Below are 22,674 nucleotides of genomic sequence, written 5' to 3' on the forward strand. Positions count from 1 at the left end.
TATTTTGAGTAGGTTAACCCATTTTTTCCCATTGTCCCAGATGCAGAACATCTGTGAAATCTTATATATAGTATATAACGTACAATATGATTATAGTAATAATAATATAATTATATAACATAACATTATAATATAATATAATATTAATATAATAATGTATATAAGTCCTAGGTTATGATTTCCAACCTATTTTAATGTGTTTACATAATTTTGTTGAAATATCGGTAGAATTAAAAACTTAGGACTTAATAACTTAAAGTTATGCTACGATTTGGTGGGAGGAACATGTGGGCTACTCTACAGTGGTTTAGCACCAAGTGTCATAGAGTTGCTATCTCGTGCAAATCCATGCCACACACCTATTTTTTTAGTTAATTAATTTTAGGCACAGGGGATTAAACCAAAGGGGATTTTACTACTGAGCCACATCCCCTGCCCTTTTTATTTTTTATTTTGAGACAGGTTCTAGCTAGGTTGTTTAGGGCCTTGCTAAGTTGCTGAGGCATGCCTCAAACTTGCAAGCCTCCTGCCTCAGCCTCTCAGGTTGCTAGCTGGCTAAGGATATAATCCAATGGTAGAGTGCTTGCTTAGCATGCATAAAGTCCTGGGTTCGGTCCCCATCACAAAAAGAGAGAGAGGGAGGGAGGGAGAAACTGAGCCCTAGGAAGCTCTGCTGTAGAGTTAAGAACAGGAGGACTATAATGCATGATACCTGCTTATAAGATGAATGGATTTTAGCCCTGTTTTAATGATAATGGCATGGGGCTAGGTTCTTTTCTTCCATGAGGCCTTGGGCAATTCAAATGAATTCAACAAATTTTATTAGGTCCTGTTCTACATAAAATGCTGATAAGCTGAGACACAGTATTGGTCAAATTAAGGCCCACAGAACAGCTGTGGAATAATAACCAGGGATTGTTTGGAAAGTACAGATCCCTGAGCTCCACAGCAAGTTAACAAAGAGTGTCATAGAGATACTGCCTTTTTTTATTATTAATTATTTTAAAGAATGACCTTTTATTTATAATTTGTCAAATAATTGTCAAAATGTTATTATAAATAAATAATTTTATTTATAATTTGACAAATTATTGTCAAAATGTGCTTGCTCATCATAGCAAACATGGAAATTACAAATAAGCAGAAAAAAGCAAACTAAATTTCATTCATAATTCTACTACACAGAAGTGACCAATATTATAATTTTGCTATGATTCTTTCCAGAAAAATTAAGATTACATGGAAATACTGGTCTGCTGCCTATATTCCTATTAGATTATGTTGGGAATGAAATACTGCTTTTTAAATGCACTTTTCTAGTGATTATTATATACATGAAAGTTTAAAAACCATAGTGAGTTGGAAGAATTGGAAATAGGTTCTTTTTGCCTTTATGTGTCCCCTGAGCTATAGAGGAAAGGACATTCTGACATAGTAGTGGATCACATGGTGAAATGATCTTGGGTTATCTCAAAGCAGGCACTGAAATGAGCTGCTGCAAAGTGCTGGTAGGAAAAGTACTTCCAATTAGGACATCAAGGGATCTATGACTGCCTGTCTCATTTGAGAACACAGCAGTGTCTTAGTTCACTTTCTGTTGCTATAACAAAGTATCTAAGACTGGGAACTTTATAAAGAAAATAGGTCTGTTTAGCCCACATTTGGGAGGCTGAAAATCCAAGATTGGACAGCCCCATCTGTTCAGGTTTAGTGAGGACCCCTTTGGCTGAATCACAACAGGACAGAAAAGTAGAAAGGAAAATGGCTACATGCAGAAGAGACCAAGTGTATAGGGTAGCCTTAGTGTATAACAACCCATTCTCAACAGAACTAACTCATTCCTGCAAGAACTACATTAATCCCCCCTAAGAAGGAGGCCCCCCCTAACCTAATTACCTTCCACTGGGCTCACCACTCTGGGTACCAAGCCTCTAGCAAGTGAACCTTTGGAAGACACACTCAAACCATTCCCAAACTGAAGCAGGAAGTTTTGCCCTTTTTTCATGACTTGTATATGAAATAAATTGAAATGTAGAGAAAAACTGAAAAAAAAGTATAAATAAATCCCCAGATTTATTTATCAATTTATTTATCAATTATTCACATTTTGCCCCATTTCCATTGTTTCTTCACATACGTACACATATGTATACTACATATGCACACACACACACACACACACACACACACACTTATTTCTGAAGCAGTTGAACGTGTGTTAACAGACACCAGGCCCTTTATTGCCTAATACTTCAGTGCATAGTTACAAAGATCTTTTCTTTTGTAACCACAGTATAATGATCGTCAGAAAATTTTAACATATATACAATGCATTGTCTAATCTGTATTAGTCCATATTTCAATATTGCCATCATTGTTCTAGTAGCATCCTATTTACCAATTTGTTTGTTTGTTTGTTTGTTTTTCCGGTCCACAGTCATTCCAGAGATCTAGTACAAGAAGTAGTTTGGGACATGTAAAGCAGTTTGCCGAGAACCTCTCTCCTGGGCTGGATTGCCCCTTGCCATTATATTTAAACAGTGTTTCTCTTCTACTTTTTCTTTAACTTATTTTTTAATGTTTGACTCTTCAAACAAACTAGAGGAGCAAATCATTGTATCTCAATTTAATTCCCATAGCAAGTGAAAGAGTATTAAAACAGACTCGAAAATGATGCATCTCCCTAAGTACTGAGTTAGTACTGTCCCACTGAATTCTCATTACATTAGTCCTCTTCTCTGCAATTTCACTTTCTGCAGTTGCACTTACCCACATTCAGCTACGATCTGAAAATATTAAACACAAAATTCCTGATATAAATTAGTCATAAGATTTTTCTTTCTTTTTTTCAATACCAGGGATTGAACCATGCATGGCCTCATGCATGCTAGGCAAGCACTTCACCATTGAGCCATATCCCAGTCCTTTTATATTTTTATTTTGAGACAGGGTCTTGCTGAATTGCCCATGCCTTGAACTTCCAATTTTCTTGCCTCCACCTCCTGAGTAGGTATGATATAGACATGCACTATGGTTCCCAGCTAGTAATTCATAACTTTTCTTGTGGCATATTTTTATAGTTGTTCTCTTTTATTAGTTTTTGTTGTTGACCTCTTATTATGCCTTATTCTAAATTAAACTTTATCACAGATTTGTATAAATAAGAAAAACCACAGTATATGTAGGGTTTATTCTGTGAGGTTTCAGGCATCCACTGGGGGTCTTGGAACTTATCCCCTGAGGAGAAGGAGGGAGTGCTATATACCCATAATCCACTGTGTCATTTAATTTTGTGGGTAGGATGATAAAGGCCACTCAGGGACAAAAGCTACTAGGATCAGATGGGTTTCAACTAAATTTTATATACTTTTTAGTGATGAGATAACTATAATTTATTTAAACTGTAGCAGAAAATGTATCCTATTATTAAGCCAGTATAATTTGAAGAAGAAAATTATGAGAAGGACTCACTTATAAATAAACACAAAAGTTCTAACTAAAATATCAGCTAATAGAGTTCAATAGTGTCTTAAAATAATAAAGTATTTGACCGAGTAAGACTAATTTCAGGAATACTGGAGGTTTGAAATTAAAAGATCTTTCTATTACTATGTCGACAAGGTGAAGAAAAACATCCCATCAGTAGATGCTACAAAAGCATTTGAAGCAATTCAGCTGCCATTCCTGAAATAGGAACTCTAAGTAAAATAGAAATAGAAAGAAGTCAATTAACTATATTTCAGACTATTCACAAAAATAGTGAATAGTAGCATGCTGCCATAAATGGTAAAATCCTGAAACTATTTCATTTTGAATAAGAAATTAGTCAAGATACCTGCCATCACTGTATAATTCAGCATTGTTCTGGGTTTTTCAGCAATTGCCAAGATTAAATGACTGTTACAAATATTGGAAAAACAATGAATGATTTCTGTGGTTATACAGTATGCATACAAAAACATGGGCATGTACATATGTTGATATGTGACTGTTTATCTAGAAAACCCAAAAGATTACTAATAGAGAAATACTGGAATTACAAGAGAATTTGATAAGGTGACCAGAAAACATAATAAATATTTAAAAATCAATAGCTTTTAAACATCCTAGCAATTAGTATCATTATTTATTTATTTACTTGCTCTGGCAATCTAAAAATGCAAAGAGAATAGTAGTTTCTTTCAAAATTGCAGTTAAGCATGTGCCTAACATGTGTAAGGCCCTGGATTCAATCCCAGCACTTAAATTTTTTTTTAAAGTTGCAATTAAAATTATACATTGCATAGGTATAATTTTATAGTACCTTATTAAAAAAAACAAAGTCTTACTGTAGGATACAAAACAAAATTTCAACAAATGGAAGGCATGATATTTTTCTACATGAGAAGACTTGGTATTATTAAAGAGTAAAGTCTTCTAAAATTAACATGTAAATTTAAATTTATGTAATTCCAAAGAGAAGCTGCATAAAACTATACATGGTGTGATGGAATTAATAAGTATTTTAGAATACATATGCAAAATAGGTTAGAAAAGATCATAGAGTAGACTTATCTTTACTAATATCAGGCTATACTCTAAAGTCAGCATAATCAAATCAGTACGTTACTGGCACAGAATTATACAAAGAAGTCAGAGATTCTAGAACTGGATTCCAGGTTTACGTTGTAGGATTATAATACATGAGAAATTAATAAGCCTTAGTGGTGATTTTTCAACTTAGGGGGAAAACTCTGGATTAATGTATTCTCACAACTTGTTCATTATCTGGGGAAAAAGTGGACTTCTATCTTATATCAAAGACTTATATGTGAAAAATAAAACTGAAAAATCCAGAAAATTACATGTAAGCTCCAGGGAAGAGATACTTCTATAACACAGTTGGATACTCCAAAGTTATTCTCAACCATTTAAAAATTTAAAGCTTTTTCTTATGCAAAAAAACATTAAAATTAACAGACAACAATGCATTTAATTTTATAACATAAAACATTAGGTTTTATTATTATACTCAAAGAATTCTTAGAAAAGGGCATAAGCCACGAATAGATAACAAAGGACCTGACTAGATGTTTTACAGAGTTGCAAGTCCAGATGACCAACAAATATATGAAAACATGCTCCAACTAACTGATAGGGAAACATAAATTTTTAAAAGTAACAGTTAATATCTTTAAGTTTTTGGACTGGAGAATATTAAAAGATCGACATAACTGTTGCTGATAGAAAAACAGAGAAAAGATTACTGTTATCCTTTGCAAGGGGAGACATAAGTGATTGGAACCTGTTTTGAAAAAGCAACCTAGCAACATCCCCTAAAATTAAAAATACATGTGTCCTTTTACTCAGAAGACTTACTTCTGGGACTTCTTTCCATGGAAATAAAAGAAAAAGTGTATACGATATAATATATGATAGAAGTTATTGCATAATATTTGTGGTAACAAAAAGCTGGAAGCAAAATGAATGACTGTCAGGGTGCAAATGCTTAAAGAGTATGGTGCATCCATGCTCTGACTGATTATATGAGCATTTAAAAGACTGCGTTAGTGTCAAACCCGAGGAACTTTGGAGGGCTTTCCATGATGTTTAGCAATAAAAGTATGATGAAGAAAAATGTATGTGGCATTCCCTTTTGTAAAACAAATCACAGTCTCCAACCAGTCTATGAACGTGAGTGCAGGGCATGCTAAGGAGGGTGAAAAATATGGTCAGGCCTATGGGCTGTTAGCCTAATGATGAAGTGGAGAGGACTCAGAGTGGATGGAAGGAGGAAATCAAATAAAGAGGGGAAAGAGAAAAGACTTGAATGTTGGCACAAGTAGGCGTCCATGCCAAACAGTGAGGTGAAGCTGTGTACTCAGAGAGTATGCAGACCTTCTGAGATGTTTGATAGGAGCCCCTTCTTCTAGCCATAACATAGACAGTTTTTCTTACTTTGAGGGAAGCAAGTACCACTCTCCTCAATATCCTCCTTGAAGACTTTGTAGCATTTTGAGATCCCAGGCTGCTTTCCATCTGCTCTCTGCTTGAAGAGGAGAGCTGGGAGTTTGATGCGCCTTACTCACTATACCTCTGATTGTTTGATCCTAACAGACTTGGGAAAGGCTTATTTCTCTAGCCACATATCCAAGTCTCCAAATAACTGATGTGAGCTCAGGATTCTCTCAGAGATGTACATCTGATTCCCACAGGCCAAAAAGCCTGCCGGGTTGGTGGGCAGGGATTTGATCCACTTAGATGCTAAGCAGTGAGTGAGTCAGTGTTTTAGGCAGCTTTTCACCTCTGTGACCAAAAGACTTGACAAGAACAATTTTAGAAAAGGGAAAGTTTATTTGGGGGCTCATGGTTTCAGAGGTCTTAGTCCATAGACGGCCGGTTCCTTTGCTCTGAACCTAAGGTATGGCAGAACATCCCGGTGAAAGAGTATGGTGAATTTAAGTGGCTCAGGACGTGGGACCAGAAAGGAGGGAGGAAGGGAGGGAGGTAGAGAGGGAGAGGGAGAGGGAGGGAGAGGGAGGGGGAGGGAGGGGGAGGGAGAGAGAGAGAGAGAGAGCGCTAGAGGAGCCACTAACAAAATAAATACCCCAGAGGCACATTCCCAGTGACCCACCTCCTCCAGCCACAACCTACCTGCCTACAATTAACAGCCAGTTAATCCCTATCAGGTATTAATGCACTCCTAATCCTAACATTTCACCTCTTATCTTTCTTGCATTATTTCACATGAGCTTTTGAGGAACACCTCACATTCAAACCATAACCGTCAGTCTTTCTGAACTATGCCAGAACCAAATAAGAAAATGACCCATGGGTGTTGGGAGCTGCCACATAGGAGCTGAGCACCCTTAACCTTGAGCAATGGAGGTGTGAGACTGGTTTCCAGGAGGAAGCAGGTGGATCTCATCTCGGCTCAGCAGGGTAATGAAGCTCTAGGAGTGGGTGTCACCCAATAAGACTGGGCTACACTCCCCTGACACCCAATCCCTTGCCTCATTTGGGTGGAACTTTCTTGAGTGTCTTCCCTCAATAAATAGGGCTCTGGCATTCTCTCACCCTCTTTTGTCTGCCTTTCTTGCTTCCCTTGTGGGAGCCAGGGACAATGAGCCATTGCTGAACCCCCAAGAAAAAGGTATATTCTCTGTCTTTGTGTGATTATTCAGTGCCAACCCAGTTCACCTGGAGTGAACCTGACTGATTTATTCACGTGTCATGGCACATAGGGCCACAGCATATCCCAGACTGAAATGACATGTTTCCTCCAGATCCCGTCTTCAGCACATGGCTTTACCTTTCCGCCACCTAGAGAGTACAGGTACAGGTGTCAGCATCTTAGAAGGCGCCAGCTGCCCTAGAACTCGGGGTCCCAGTTAAACGGTTTCCTCCCATCCTTGTACTGGGCACTCAGCCAGCCATCATCCCATGTGTCTTACAAGTTCCCCTCAAATGTGCTCATGGATGCTTTAGAGCTCTGTAAGGAGAATTCTTCTCAAGGGAGTGCTTTTTGTAGCATCATTCTGTATCTCTGAATATCCTGCCAAATTCTGTAGGTCCAATATGGTGAAGGTCAGAGGTTCTGATGCAAGAATCAATTCCTGACTTTTCCTTCTCCTCCATTTCCCCGCTGTCCCGTCTCCATCTCCATGAGTAATTTTGCAGAGCACTGCGTGTGTGTGTGTGTGTGTGTGTGTGTGTGTGTGTGTATCCCTGCTGCCCTGGTTCTTACCTCTGTAGTAGCCAGAGTTGCTGCGAGAAATCTGCTTCCTCTTCTTTCATGTGTTTCTAAATCTTTGTATTCCTAGAGTGGCACAGTATCTGGCCCACAGTTCATTCACAATAAATATCTGTTGGATGAATAAATGTATGAAGTAGCTTGTGCTTCCTAAAATTTGAGTATAAAAGCAGGGTGGGAAGTTTTAAAAGTGTGCATCAGCTCAGCGCTAACAGAAAACACGACACTTCCTGGAGCTATGGTGTGATTCTTCATTGCTGTTCATTCTACAAAGAAGGGCCGTTGTTAACTTAACAAGATTTCTTGGCATATCCACTATTTATAATGCTGTTTTTACTGTTGAATGTATCCATTTTACACAGATTAACAATAAAAAGTGGTCCTTTGTATGTTTTCTTTGTTTGGAGGGTGTCTGGGGAGTTGTGAATCATGGAGTCTCAGGTTTGGACTTGACTGGAAATTAAGTCATCATTCCAGAGAACTAGAACACTGCTCCTGTGTGGATGGATCGGAAGGGCAGCTCTTAATGGCTCATTGTCTTCTCACAGATTTTCACCGCATTGCCACCCTTTACCCTGGGAATCTTTGAGAGGTCTTGCAGTCAGGAGAGCATGCTCAGGTTTCCACAGCTCTACAAAATCACCCAGAATGCTGAAGGCTTCAACACAAAGGTAAACGTTGCAATTACAGAGCTGTCCCCTCAGAAGAGTGTAGCATAGTGCAGCCTGCCTTCTGAGGTTCAGCTCCAGCCGTCTTATATGTGACGCTTGAGAGAGAACATTGGAGAAGCAGTGAGACTATGACCCACAGCCCTTTCATACAGCAAACCCAGAGAACTCGAGATGCCTTTCTGAGGTGCTTCCCAATGTCATATGGAGCGCTTCTTTAAGTTCCAGGAGGTCAACCCATTTCCCTCCTCTACACATAGGTCCCTAATATCAGTGGGGCCTTAGCACTCATGTTCCCCTTCCTTCAGGATAAACCTTACATTTTCAAGAGCCCTGGGGTGAGGCTGACTGGGACCTTGCCTAGACATTGCTGGGTTTTTCATTTTAAAGAAAATACTTATTTAGCTAGAATGACTGGATACAAACACCTGGATCAAGTCAGTCATGAATTTTTGTTTGTGACTTTTGTATTTTGTTTGTTTGTTTTCTTCAGACTGTAGAAAAAGAAAGGATCTAGGCACAAGTTGAATATCCCTTAAAATACCCCTGAAGTTCTTGGGATCAGAAATGTTTTCAACTTTGGTTTTTTGTATTGTGGAATATTTGTATGTACATAGTGACATATCTTAAGGATGAGATCCAGGTCTAAGTGAACAATTCCCTCATGTTTTATATATACCTTATATACATAAACTGACAGTAATTTTATACAGTATTTTTAATAATTTTGGGCATGAAAACTGTTTCAGGGTGTGGAATTTTACACTGTGGCATCACATCAGGGCTCAAAAAGTTTCAGATTCAAGAACATTTTGAATTTTCGATTTTGGATTTTTGGATTAGGGATGCTTAGCCTATGTAGATATATCCTCAGAAGACCCAAGCAGGATCTGGCTTGGGTATGATAGGAACCAAAAAATCTTGTATGTCAAGGAGAGCCTGTTGCAGAGCCTGCAATCACACCAAGAGTGGGAGAGTGATTGAATGCTGCATGCCCAAAGGGAAGGCACGTACCTCACCTGGAGGAGGCAGGATGTGAGCACAGCTGCGTGGCCCTAGGTCTGTGCAGGACGGGATTAGGAAGCTGAAACAGCAGTCACTTGCCCTATTCCGTTGCAATACTGAGTGCTGGCTGTGGTTGCAATCTGCACAGGTGGCACTGGGTCCTTGGTAGAAGGACTTGGTGAGCTCATTCTCCAAGCTCGGTAGTAGAACTGTCTCAGGAGGCCCTTCTTCTGAGCCAGATGTTACTCATAGTTGGCCTTCACAGCTGCTTATGCTTAGGCCAGTTTAACAGGCATAGCCAAGGCTGGAAAAAAATTAAAAGGGATCCTGTTAACTCTACTGTCTTCCATACTCAGAGAGACTTGGGTGACTAATTTTATCAGTCTTTGTTTACTATGATTCTATTTATGGGAAAATAAGACCTGTTTTCTCTGCATTTCTTACATAAATCAAATGTGTTTTTGATAGAGTTTGAATTAAAAAGCCTTTTAAGGTGGGAAATAAATAGGAAATGAACCCACCTCCAAAATAGTGATACCGAGTATGCCCTGAGACATTTGCAGTCACTTTGCTTTGGAGTTTTTTGTTTGTTTGGTTGGTTCCTTGGTTTGGTTTTGCTTTGGGTTTTAGTTTTGGTTTTGTTTGGTAGAGAGGTCAGGCAAAAAGTGAAAACAAAAATGAATATTTAAAATGGGGAGGTATTTTTATATAACAATATTTTTCTTTATTTTTCTGTTGTCCCACCACTACCTAGGATCAAACTATATGAGAGTTCCCAGAACAACTTTAGACCTTTAAATACATTTAATCTGACTCTAGTTGTTCCACCATCTCAGTAGTTAAGAATGAGACTTAAGGAGTTAGGAGTATAGCTCTATGGTGAAGCACCAGCACCAAAGTCTGAAATGCATTAATGAAACTCTAGTTTAGAATAAACTTCCTGTTCCTTCAAATAAAACAGAATTTTTTTTTTAATGTGCATGTATTAGCCAAACCCAAAACTGAAAGAAAAAATTAAATGGGAAGGATTTTAAGCAGAAAAACAAGAGAATGGCATGTGAGAATTTACATGTAAAATGCTTTTTAATGGTTTCAAAAAGGAAAGATTTGATCTCTTATTAGCAATTTTGACTTAATGCCCTTTTTCCAGATGTTCCTAAAATGTTTGTCTTAAGATGCTAAAGAAAACTCACTGCAACTCACTTTTCAAATGTGGATGGATTGTGTATTAGTCTGTATATAGGTGGATATATCCTTAGATCTTTTTAGTAAAATAGTATTATGTGGAGAGAGTTCAGTCATTTGCATGTTAATATGAGGAAATAGCTGTTTGGGGGAGCTTTTTAAAATTTGAGACTAGTGTCCTCCTCCTGGAGCCTTCACAGCCCGATGTTTGTTGAGAGCTGCACACAGAAGTATGAGAGTTCCCTCCACTCTGACTGTCTTGGTTTGTTTTTCTGCAGGTTTTCTGGGGTCACTGCATCAACGCCTTGGTCCACTCCCTCATCCTCTTCTGGTTTCCCATGAAAGCACTGGAGCATGGTAACAGCTTTATGATTCAACTGTCAGCAAGTAGCTTTGCACCCCGTCTGCTGCCGGCATGTTCATGACTTTCTCCCTAGTTTTACACAATGAGATCACAAGAACACGTTAGATGGGGGAAAAAATAAATAAATAAATATATATATATATATATATAATTTATATTTATAAAATATATAATTTTAACATATATATATACATATATATGTGTATGTGTGTGTATATATGTACATATATATTTGAACAATAGCTAGTACCAAGTAGAATTCTAACTAAGAGGTTTTATCAGGTCAACTTTGAGACTCCATTTTTTTCTAGTTGACTGGATGGTTTAAATACTAGGAATTCTAAACTCAATTTGTAATAACTATTTGAGTCTGACCTTGAAGAAGAATGGTATACTATCATGAAATCTCTTGCTCATATGTTTGAAATTCTGTTAATTTTTTTGAGCTTTCATTTTTCAAGCTTCTTATACCTCTGTACAGAATCGCTCAAATCTTGTAAGAGTTTAGTCTTATTCCTACACCTTATGAAGCTATACTTTGAGAATGAATTCTCCAGATTGGTTTTAGTTCTTTGCCACAGCTAGAAGAGGATGAGTGAGAACTGTGACAGCCTCCGTGTTTATTCACACTTGTTAATGCCTCCAAAATATGGCCTCCACGTCAAGAGGTGGACTCTGAGTCTCAGAAAATCAAAATGTATCATAAGAACACTGCTCTTTCATCCCTCTCAAATAATAATAATCCTCCTGGGAAAAATTACTCCAAACCTTGACTAGACAAGGCCTTTGATTGTTCAAAGAAGCAAAGAATATAAAGTTTCCAAGCGTCTTTGTTGCTGTGTCAGTGTGTTTTATGCTTCAAACAGAAATGATTCATCTTCACTGATATTCTTTAACCTATTAAATTCTGACAGAGAAAATGCATGCACAGAAATTTATTATGCCCTCTGACCTGTTCTTTCAGTTTCATCAGAACTCCTTTTCTGTCCAGGGACCTTCAGTCTTTGGATCAGGAAATAGAATTTTCTGCTTCTAGACCTTCCCCGCAAAAGAATATCTTAGTGAATTCAATGTCTTTTACTTCTCAGGCTTTTCTGGGCTTCATCTTTACTCGGTGTTTTATTTGTTTTAAAATGGTTTTAGCAGTAAGGGTGTGCCAGTAGAAGAGCATTAGGTGTGATTTTGTTCCCAAAGCTGTGACATTTTGGTGGTAGAAGTAGAAGCAGTCATTGTCATACCACGATGGACCAGTGAACATTTTAGCAATTGTCCTTTTGTACCTGATCCCAGACTCATAGGAAGAGAGAGCATGGATTGTATGGATTGGCCTCAGTGCTATTCTCCAGACCCTTTGTTCTGAACTGGACACTGGAACTGTTTCCAAAAGTGTTTGCCTTTGGACTGTAAACCAGTTTTATAAGACATTTATGGCCTTCTTTGACAGGAATTAATGTGGCTGCTCTACAGTAGGGAGAGTGGCTCTCTATTCCTGGAGTGAGGATCACGTGCTTGTAGCTGATGGTGGAATTGCTAGAGTTTCCCCAGATCCATTATGGAAATCCATTCACTCACCGAATGTGGTCTATGTTTAAAAGGCTTCTAGCAGTTGCTGATGTACCTAACAGAAATCATCAAGTGAATTTTAAGTTAGGTTCTGCCTCCCTTAACTATTTATCCCAAATCTTTCTATTGGCCTAACAGCCACACAAGAGAATTTTTTCTGTTTTAATTATTGTTACCATCATCATCATCAATGTCACTATTTTATTGTATTTACTGATCCTTCAGCATAGGGTTTTCTTTTAGTTGTGCTTTAAACAACATGTAAATAAAAATGTTTAAGGTGAAATAAACTAAAAGTATTAAGTTCATTGGCATAGAAGGCCATTTTTGTTCTTGCCATTAGTTGACCCTCTCTGACAAATTGAATGAATATTTTAGAATTAATTTCTCTCTTCCCTCTATTACTACAGAATAAAAGCATCACATTATTACTTACAGATCGTGTTCATTCATGTAATATTTATGTCTAAAACACTGCAGTGGATTTCAAGGTGGTCGGTGAATGTATCAGTGTTGGTCTTGTTAGTTTGTAGTCTGGTAAAGGAGATTAGATTTGCACATCGATAATGCTAGTACAATAGCTGTCTCAAGGAAAATGCAAATGAAGTGTGATTAGATACCAGAAGGTTGGGAGATGCCTTTCATTTGGGATTTTTAATAGCTTCTTAGAGGAGGAAGCATCAAGGTTTAACTGTGAAGTCTACATGGGATTCAGATGTGTAGGACTGGCGGGAAGAGTCAAACTAGGAAAATGGACTGAATGTTTTTCTCTCCCCCTAAATCTTACAGTGAAATCTTACCTCCAAGATGATGGTATTAGGCGGTGAGGCCTTTTAGGGGTGATTAGGTCAAGAGGGTGGCACCTACTGAATGGGATTAGTTCCCTTATATATTAATGCTCCAAGAGTCACTTTACTCTTGAGCTAATGAGAACATAGCAAGAAGGTGCCCTCTAAAATGAATAGGCCCCCACCTCATCAGAGAGATTGCCAGTACCTTGATCTTGGACTTTCCAACCTCCAGAACTATGAGAAATAATTTTCTATTGGTTATAAGCTACTAATCTATGGTATTTTGTTATAGCAACCTGAACAGACTAAGACAATGGCCTCTCCACATTTCCCTACCCTTGTGGCAACTGTAAATCAAAACACGTCTGTATGCATTTCCACCATCCCCTGTGTGGTGGGTGGGAGCTGTGGATGTCTACAGCATAAAGGGGGAAGAGGATGGTAACTGCAGAGTTCCATGATGGGATTTGAAGTTACATGAAGGGTAAGACTGCTCTGTAGAGAAAAATATAGAATTTGCAAGATCATGGGTTGTTGAGAATTACGGCAATGGAGGGGGGTGTGAGTCGGTGGTGGAAATCAAGGAAGATTGCAAGTTTGAGAGGATGATTGGATTACTTGTTTACGTGTGCTGATTTACTGTCCTGAATACAAGTGAGTTCTTATTACACTCTTAATTGCCATTTAGAAAGCTGTATCCACTCTTCTCCCAAGAGGCATTGGATAGGAACATGGCACCAATTTGAAGCAAATGGGGATAATTTTCAAAGCAGAAGGATCCTGGTGCAAGACAAGAGCACCTTTGGGCCTCCCTCCACTGCCCCAGGGGTTTCTGAAGCCATCCCTTTCCCACCTGTTCACACCCACAACCATGAAGGAGGCATGCTCAACCCGGGACCAAGTCCCTAGTCTAGCTTCACATCATCATGTGATATTAGGCATATTTTGTCACAAAGACAGTGAGTTTTACTGTAAGATTCTCCGTCCACCATGAATGGAGAGAGGCTTAGGTACCAATCAGTGCTGTTCACTTTGTTCAAGGTCATATGATTATCACTAAGAAATAAATATTCTTGGGAAGGTGTGCCCGGTTTTTCTCTCCCTAGAATGCTTCCAAGAATTTTTGCTTCACTTATTTTTGCATGGTTTTGGATAGACTTTTCAAAGCACTATTTTGCTAATGGAGTTTGTGATGATTCATTTCAAGTTTCAAAATAAATTTTTCCACTCCAGCAGTTCAGTAAATCAGATTTCTCCCAACCATCACAACCTTATGCTCAAGCCACGGGCTACCTGCAGCCCCATCCCCTTCTGTCTAAAGAGTGGCGCTAGGTGAAGACTATGCATATCACCTTCACAGACCCCCAAATTCATCAGGGGCCTTAGTGCCAGGCCACTCTTGGATTTTCCGTTGGCATTTCCAGTCTGCATAGTTGAGCAACCTTCCTTGTAGTGGAATGTGGTTATTGGCAAAAGAACGTAAAATCAATTTTGATTTGAAAAAGAAATTTTCACATTTTTCCTGATGAAATTTGCAAGGGAGGTGACGGAAAAGAGAATGCACTTACCGGCTTTAAAAAAAAACTGATTTTGATTGATTTCTTAAAGTTCAGTTCACAAATCCCTTGCATTTTAAGAAGGTGTGTCACATGGATATTTATATGTTGGCTTAATTACTAATTAAGCAACAGCATCTTTCAACATTTTAGAGAAGGCAATTTTATACTTTTTAATAAATGGGCTGCTGTAAGATCAGATGTGTCTTAAATAATAAAAAAGTAATAGTGCACATGTCTAAAATAAAACTTAGCATACCTTTTTGCCCATGGCATTGTTCAGTCATATTAGCTTAAAGTATGTATGACCTATACATTGTTGCTGTAAACTTGGGTGTTTTGTATCTCATTGATCCTGATGACTTGAATTGTTGCAATTAAGTTAAATTAGGGCAAGAACATAAAAAGTGTACATAACAGATGAATTCCCTGCCCTCATGGAACTTACACCTAGAGAAGGTAGACTTGAATGAGAACTGTTACCAAAGGGTCCTTTGTATCCCAAGGAAACTTGAACTGAGCTGGACTTTAAGGACGGCTTCTCAGAGGATGTGGTAACAGATGAGTAGGAGGGAGTGAGAAAAAAGTAAACAGGAAGGTGCCTCAGCCTTGGGAATAGTGCAGCCGGGAGTGGCTCTGGGTAAAGGAAAGCACACTGGAGGTTGAGGGTGGGACTGTGAAACAAATTGCCTTGAGATGATGAGGATGGAAGGAGAAATGTCAGACTTCTCTGGACCTTTGAGAATATTGAGGCTTTTAGAGTGTAAGTGTAAGGGATGCCATGGACAGGTTTAGCAGGGAGCCATAGGATCTGATTTATTTTGATGTAGCTACACTGGCAAGGATGATTACTGGAGTCCATTTGGTTGGCCATTGCACAATCTTGTGTAGTAATAAATGTAGCAGAGAGGAGTAGGTAGATTGGAGGTAGAACTGGAAAGATCCAGAATTGCCCTAGTTAATATTTTCCATCTCTACCAAATTATACTATGTCTTAAACCTGCAGGAAAATGTGCTATTGCAGCCACAAAGGCCAACAAAATACTAAGTCGGGTTCCTGAAGCAATGCACTGACATTTGTTCCCCTATAAAAGTCACTGCCAATATTGTGTGCAGTTTAGAAAAGGTCTAAAATGAATGAAAAATTGAGAGGCAGACATTAGAGCGTTTAATGGGACAGAAAAGGGGAGCAGTAAGTCACTGTGGCCTCTGACATCTGGGAACACCTGCTGAGAGAACAGGGTGGGTGGAGGGTTATAAAATCCTGAGGCATGTAAATGCAATAAATGGAACGAAGAACTAGAAAGAATATTCTAGAAGACTTAGATTTACACAAAGTACAGCTTTTAAATCTAAGTAGCTTATTCATTTACTAACCCAGTCATAACACATTTAAAATATAACTAGGTTTCCAAATTGAAATGCAAATTTTTTTTCTCCATTTGAACTGCCACAGTAAAGCCCCTACGTCAGAGCCTACCTTTGTACATAATGTCAGTATTCCACTTCATACATCCAGAAATAGAAATGGGTTGGAAGGGCCTTTGTTTTCATTCGGCTGAATATTTCTTATGTTTCAGTATCTCTCAATAAACTTTCTATTACATGTACAAACACATGGGTTTGGTGTAATAGTGTTAGGAACATGAACCAGAGTTCCCAGATATGACCCTTGTAGATTTAGCAAAAAGTAGAACTGGAGTATATTAGCTACCATGGGAATAGCTACTGCAGCAACAATCCCCACATCTCAGGGACTTGGCCCAGTGAGGGGTTCTCACCCACGTCACTCTTCAGTGGAGGCATGCATTGTTTACAGGCATACTGACTGCATTTTTCTGTATTCTTTGTGCTCTGGCATTTGGGGCCTAGATTCAGGTGAAACTTTTTCTCCCAGAGCTAGCTGTTTCTTAAAAATGACAAATGACTCCCCTGGAAGTGTGTCTTTGATTACATAAACCAGCCTGAGATTGAGCCTAGTGCCTCTGCATGCAAAGCAAATAGTCTCTCTGAATAACCAACTTGAACTATATTTTAGTACTTTTATTTATTTATTTTTAACTCTTTTTTTTTTTTTAATTTAGTTACAGAGTCTCACTAAATTGTGGAAACTGGCCTCAAACTTGTGATCCTTCTGATTCAGCTTCCCAAGTAACTCAGATTGCGGGTGTGCACCACTGCACCTGGCCAGCCTTCTTTTTTATCAAACTCTAACATAGCATATCTATATTCCTCTGTCATAAATCACCTCAGGATCAATGTGCCACAACTAGAAACCATTCCTATGGCTCAGAGCCTGCTGAAATTATTTAGGTAACCAATCCTAAACATATTCAGTGTGCCTACCCTTCCTGACCATTCCTTTCATCAAGAACCCCAGTAAAGGTTCTGGTCTATGCCTAGTCCTCCCCTCCTCCTGCCTCCTGACCAGACTGAGGTTGGAGATTTCCTACATGGCCCTGCAGGGCATATCTGGCCTCCTGTTTCTAGTCATATGGAAGTTTTAAAATTTGCCTTTTTCTCTCTGAGGTTTGATAATTATAGTTTATCAAATGGACAATAGGAAAGAGAAAATGCACATTTTATTTTATTCATTTTATTTATTTTGGGAGACACACACACACACACACACATATTCAATATGGAACTCCAAGAGAGGCAAGATGACTGAACCTCACTTGGAGTTTAGCAGGGGGCTGGGGGCTCTTCATAGGAAGCCAGATCTTTGCTAGGCAGATAGTAGGATATCATGTAAAAAAGCATTGTCTGCATCTGCTGCTCACTAATATAAATTCAAATTTCTTTTTACACAATGGCTTCTCAGAGCCATTCCCGTGTTTATAGAGGTCTTTAGTTTCTCTGAATAGCCAACTTGTAATATAGTGGAAAAAAACGTATTTAGGGTGGGATATTTTACTCTCCCACAGAGCAATCTGTGATTATGAATGTCTTCCTTCATGACAGTTGTTTCTCTGTCCTCATGTCCTAGCACACCTGGCTAAAAAACAACCTGGTCCCGTTTTATACAACATTCTGTACTTAGTGACTGGCCCCTCATTTCACCCTCAACTTCAACACTGGAAAGGGAGTGAGAAGAAAGGTCACTTATGCTGATCTGTCTCTGGCAGGAAGGGAGCCATCACTTTGCTCACATCTGATTGGCAAGAACTAGTCACGGGACCCCACCCAGGTGTAGGAGACTGGGGAGTATCACGTAGCCATTGACCCAGGAGTAAGAAACATGTTTGTGGTCTCACTAGGTGACTGGCATTGGCAACTAAGTATATTTTCCCTCATTTTCACTTCCTTTTTAAACTCTATTTTTAGTAAACAAAAGTGAAAAAAGAGATTGATATTTGAGTTTCACATCCTTAACTTCATCCAGCTGAAATGGCAATAAAGAGGAGAAAATCCAGCAAAGGCTTATATAACCAGGAACTTAACCCAACACTGGTCTTGAATGTAATTGTAATCGCTAACACTTGTGTAAACCCTCCATTTTATGAGCACTCTCCAAGATTTTATGCCACTCTTTACAAAGAAAGGAAAAGAAATGTTCTCTTCATGAATACATAGTATTGGGAGAAAAAATAATAGTGTTAATTAGAGTACAGACATGTAAACAGGTTAAATTCTAAAAGTTTATTTTTCAATGAAATAATAACTGAAACTTGGACTATGTCTTCACCTTTGATGTAAGTCTAGCAGGGGGTAGTTGCTTCTGTACCTCCTCTGAGCCTCTGCTGTCGTAAGAGACCCATAGAGGTAGGGGAACAGGGGCCCTGTTAGAATTCTGGAATCTGAGCTGCTCTGAAATTGTACAGCTGAAAGTTTCTTGAAGCAAAAGGATGAGGGAGGGAAGCAGAATCTTGGCATCTGATCCCTGACCAAAATGTCTTGGCAAAAGCTTTGATGTCAAAGGGAATCGTGCCACGTCCTCCTGAATTCTCCCTACTGTGTCCCGTGGCACCAAGATGCCTGCTGTTGTCAACTTAGCTGTCGCCTGATTCTTACTCCATCAAAACTGCACATATGAATTCCCTCCATCTGTTTTTGTGATTATTAGACCTTGTCTTTTCTGACCATACAGAACTGTGTTAGAACTTTGTCTTCCCATTTTGTCTTTTGTCAGAGCCATTCCTGGATGTGTTTTGTGGTTTTGCTGGGCAATGATGTAATGGTTTTAATGAGCATTTAATTGAAATGGCATCTTTATCAAATGTCATCAACCTAGGCCTTTGGTATATCCTGAAATAAGTTCCTTGATCATTCTGTTTAGAAAATGAGACATAACTTTTCTTACAAAATTGTGGTTTTTCCCACAAGTATTTTCAAAGCGGTTTTTGCGTGCAACATTTTTGGGGCTGTTCCTACTAATGTGGAGGGCCTGTGTGGTTTTTGTCCCAATTGTTCACAACTGTCTGTTTTAGTGACTGTGTTTCCAGGCCTCATTTGTCTAATCCTACGTTATGTCGATACCCAAATTCAACCAAAAATTGCAAATAATTTAAGTCTGGAAGAACAGACTTAAATTATTTGCAATTTAAAGAACACTGAGGTGTGTCCTGAAGTGTTCTGAAATTACAAGACCCTGTTTGTCTCTAGGAGAATCTTCTGCTCTTCAGGACAGTGTTTTCACCTTTCTCGTTTTTTCATGTATGTAATAGGCACCATTGCATTGCTAGATTTCATCACATGTAATCCTAAAATATTCTAAATGTAGACTCTGGATTTTATCAAGCCAAGTAGATGGGGAATTGGTCCTTCTCTTTTTCTTTGCCCCAGGAAATCATCCCCTGGAATTCTGGCACAGGCAATGCCCTTCTTCTCAGCTCAGCCTTCCTCTGTAGGTGGATCTGACCCTAGATTTGCAGAATTTGCACTGATCCCAGGCAGGTTCAGTGAAGTGCCAGCTGTTCAGAGGCAGTGGGCAGGTTAATGCTTCTCACCTTTCCCCTGGCTCTTTTAAGCCATTGTGTACTAATGATGGGTTTCTGTTCGGAAGAGCTCAGCTCTGTGCTGGTTAGGACAGGAAAACAAAGGTTGAGGAGATCACATGGTTCCACGTGCACTTTGGATGGATCTCTTTCATAGGGTCCTTTTCAGAGCCTTCCCTGTCTTGACCCCTGCTGACCTCCCTCTTTGGCCCTTCCCCCACATCGCTAGCTGGCCATTCAGCCCTGTATCCACCTCCCTGCCTGCACATAGCAGATATCCCTTTTGCCAGAAATATCCTTTACCCTCTCACTGCTCCCACATCCCCAAAGATCCATCTATCCTACCTCCTGCTGCTTTCTCTGGAAAGGTGTCCTTACTATGGTTTACACAGATGGAGGAGAAATGATGTCCTCAAGGCCAACTTGGAGAATCCAACTAATCACCCAAGTTTGGCAGATTTCCCCCCTTTCCAAGAAAAAAAATCACTTGAGAATTTAAATATCTGACTAAAATAAGGTCAGCAAAATGACAAGGAAGATGTTTTCCTGACAGGATTGGTAGATTGGAACAGTGCTGTGAAGCCAAGAAGAAAGAAATATTTTGTCAGGAACCTGCATCAGAAATAAACTGGACAATGGAATTAGACTTTTTTGGTCTTGAATTGTCACCAAGCAATGAATCCATTCATCCACCAAAGCTTTCTTAGGACTTCTATTTCTCAGGAGTAACTTTTTAACAAGGAATGGAATCTACAGGTGTTTGTCTCTAAAATGGTTGAAATATAACTATGTATTCCATGAGGATTTTCCCAAGGAGGTAGGTGTTCAGGGCGATGGCTACGGCTTCCTTAGACGATGCTGTCATTTCAGAGATACTTGGCAAGTCCCTGACTCTCAAGTTGGTATGGGAGATTTTTCCTCCAAGGGAGTCAATTATTTCCAGATGGTATTAGTTTTGACTGGGGAAAGAGATACGCTTTCCTAGGCTGAAAACTAAAATGCAGTGTCGAATTATCCCACCAAAATGATGAGCTGAAATATCAAATTTATCCTATCTTCACTAAAAGTTGAATGCTCAGATTACCTCAAGTGTAAACATTTTATTGAATTCCAGTAGCGTTCACTCATGACAGTTTAGAAATGAATGCTGTGGAAATGCTGGATGCTCCATGGGAAACTGTCCCTCAGTTTTCCTATCTATTTTCTGTTTGTGCTGGATTGCCAGTGTCCTGTCCGTGTCTTCAGGTCCCTTTCTGTGGAGGCGCTAACTCTATAAGTCAGTGCTCAGCTCCAAGATAATCATGGAGTTTGTCCCCTTGCGAAGGCCTCACAGCTTTGTGAGTTCTTAGAGTGAACTCTCTGTGCATATTCCACTTCCTCTTTTTTCTTTCCTCTAATGCAGTGGCTCCCAACCATGGAAGAATTTGTCCCAGGGGATATTTGGCAATATTTGGATATAGTTTAGATTGTCACAGACTAGGGGCATTTAGTGAGTCTCAGAGGCCAGGGATGCTGCCAGACATCCTAACATGCACAGGGTGGCTCCCTGCCCCTACCCCACACCAGGGAATTATCTGGCAAACACACAGAGATGAGGGGGGTAGATCGGAGTGTGGAGTGGTCATTGATGGAGATTGGGAGGTAAGGGTCAGATTTGATTGGTGCATGCAGTAAGCGTGTGTTCAGGTGTCATGCTGAACCCCATTGATGTATACAATTAGTACATGTTGATTGGGGATAAAATAAAATGTTAAAGGGAAAACAAATTAAAAAGATTTATCTGGCAAATGTTAATAGTGCCAAGATCAAAAAACTCTTGGCTAAGGAAATATTCCACACCTAACTCAGAAGAAAGTCTGGTCTCAAGAGGTTACTGCTGTCCCCTGAATTGTTCCCTGTTTGTGTTTCCTTACATAGTAAGAATTTCTGTCATATGAATCTAATTTTGTGTCCACCTTGGTTCTTCTAGAAATTACCTTCACTTCGGGTGTTGGCCTCCCTCTCTTCCTTTCTTCCCTCTTCAGAAGGATCTCACTAAGTTGTCCAAGCTGTTCTTGAATTCCTGGACTCAAGCGATCCTCCTGCCTCAGCTTCCCTAGTAGCTGGCTCTACAGGCACACCCCCACACCCAGCTAGGTGTAGGTATTTCAAATTAGTGACTCTTGGTCTAATTATTTTTCTCCTTGAAGTTGTCTCCTTTCATTTTGGGGGGTCCAGTTTTCTAACTCAGTTAATGAAAACAAACTCTTGTTGACAGCAATTAGATTCTCATCAAGCCGTGTAACCTTGGACATGTTTTTTCACTTCCTTTTGTTGCACTACATTCCTTATATGAAGTTCACAGATCATTATGATATTTTCTCCAGTCCTTGAGATATGGAAGAAGCAATATATGCAGAGCACTTAGAGCTGTACCTGTCATATAGTAAATGCTTTCAGAAAATGTTTTCCAAACAGAATTTTTTACATGTACCACTTTAATGTTCATATATACACATCTCCACAAAATATGAAACATGCTAAATATGGAACACATTCTAAGCCCTCTATAGTATACAAATGTCTTGTATGTTTATTTATTTATTTATTTAGTCCATGATCCTACTAATATTGGAAATATTGGTATTAAGGGGAAATTCAGGGTTGGAGGTATAGCTTAATGGTAAAGCACTTAATGGCCTAGCATGCACAAGGCCATGGTCTCTGTCCTCAGTATCACAAAAAAAAAAAAAAAGAAGAAGAAGAAGAAGGAAGGGAGGGAGGGAGGGAAGAAATTTAAAACAATTTCAATTCATAAGTGCAAACTTTGATTTGCAGCTCAGTCTCCCACCGCTTCTCACTCTCCCATCTGATCAGAGTTCTCTCTAGGCTCC

At 39.1% G+C, this 22,674-nt stretch overlaps 1 protein-coding gene across 2 annotated transcripts in view; it reads left to right on the forward strand.

The window, feature by feature from the left end:
- The window catches only part of LOC143411875 (phospholipid-transporting ATPase IB), a 606,876-nt gene that overhangs the window by 439,155 nt on the left and 145,047 nt on the right, over positions 1 to 22,674 (forward strand). For both annotated transcript variants that reach the window (XM_076872750.2, XM_076872751.2), the window contains 2 exons: positions 8,281 to 8,403; positions 10,869 to 10,947. In XM_076872750.2, coding sequence (XP_076728865.2) covers positions 8,281 to 8,403; positions 10,869 to 10,947 — 202 coding nt within the window. The remainder of the gene's footprint in view (positions 1 to 8,280; positions 8,404 to 10,868; positions 10,948 to 22,674) is intronic.

Source organism: Callospermophilus lateralis, chromosome 12 (assembly GCF_048772815.1).
Source record: "Callospermophilus lateralis isolate mCalLat2 chromosome 12, mCalLat2.hap1, whole genome shotgun sequence".
Lineage (NCBI taxonomy): Eukaryota > Metazoa > Chordata > Mammalia > Rodentia > Sciuridae > Callospermophilus > Callospermophilus lateralis.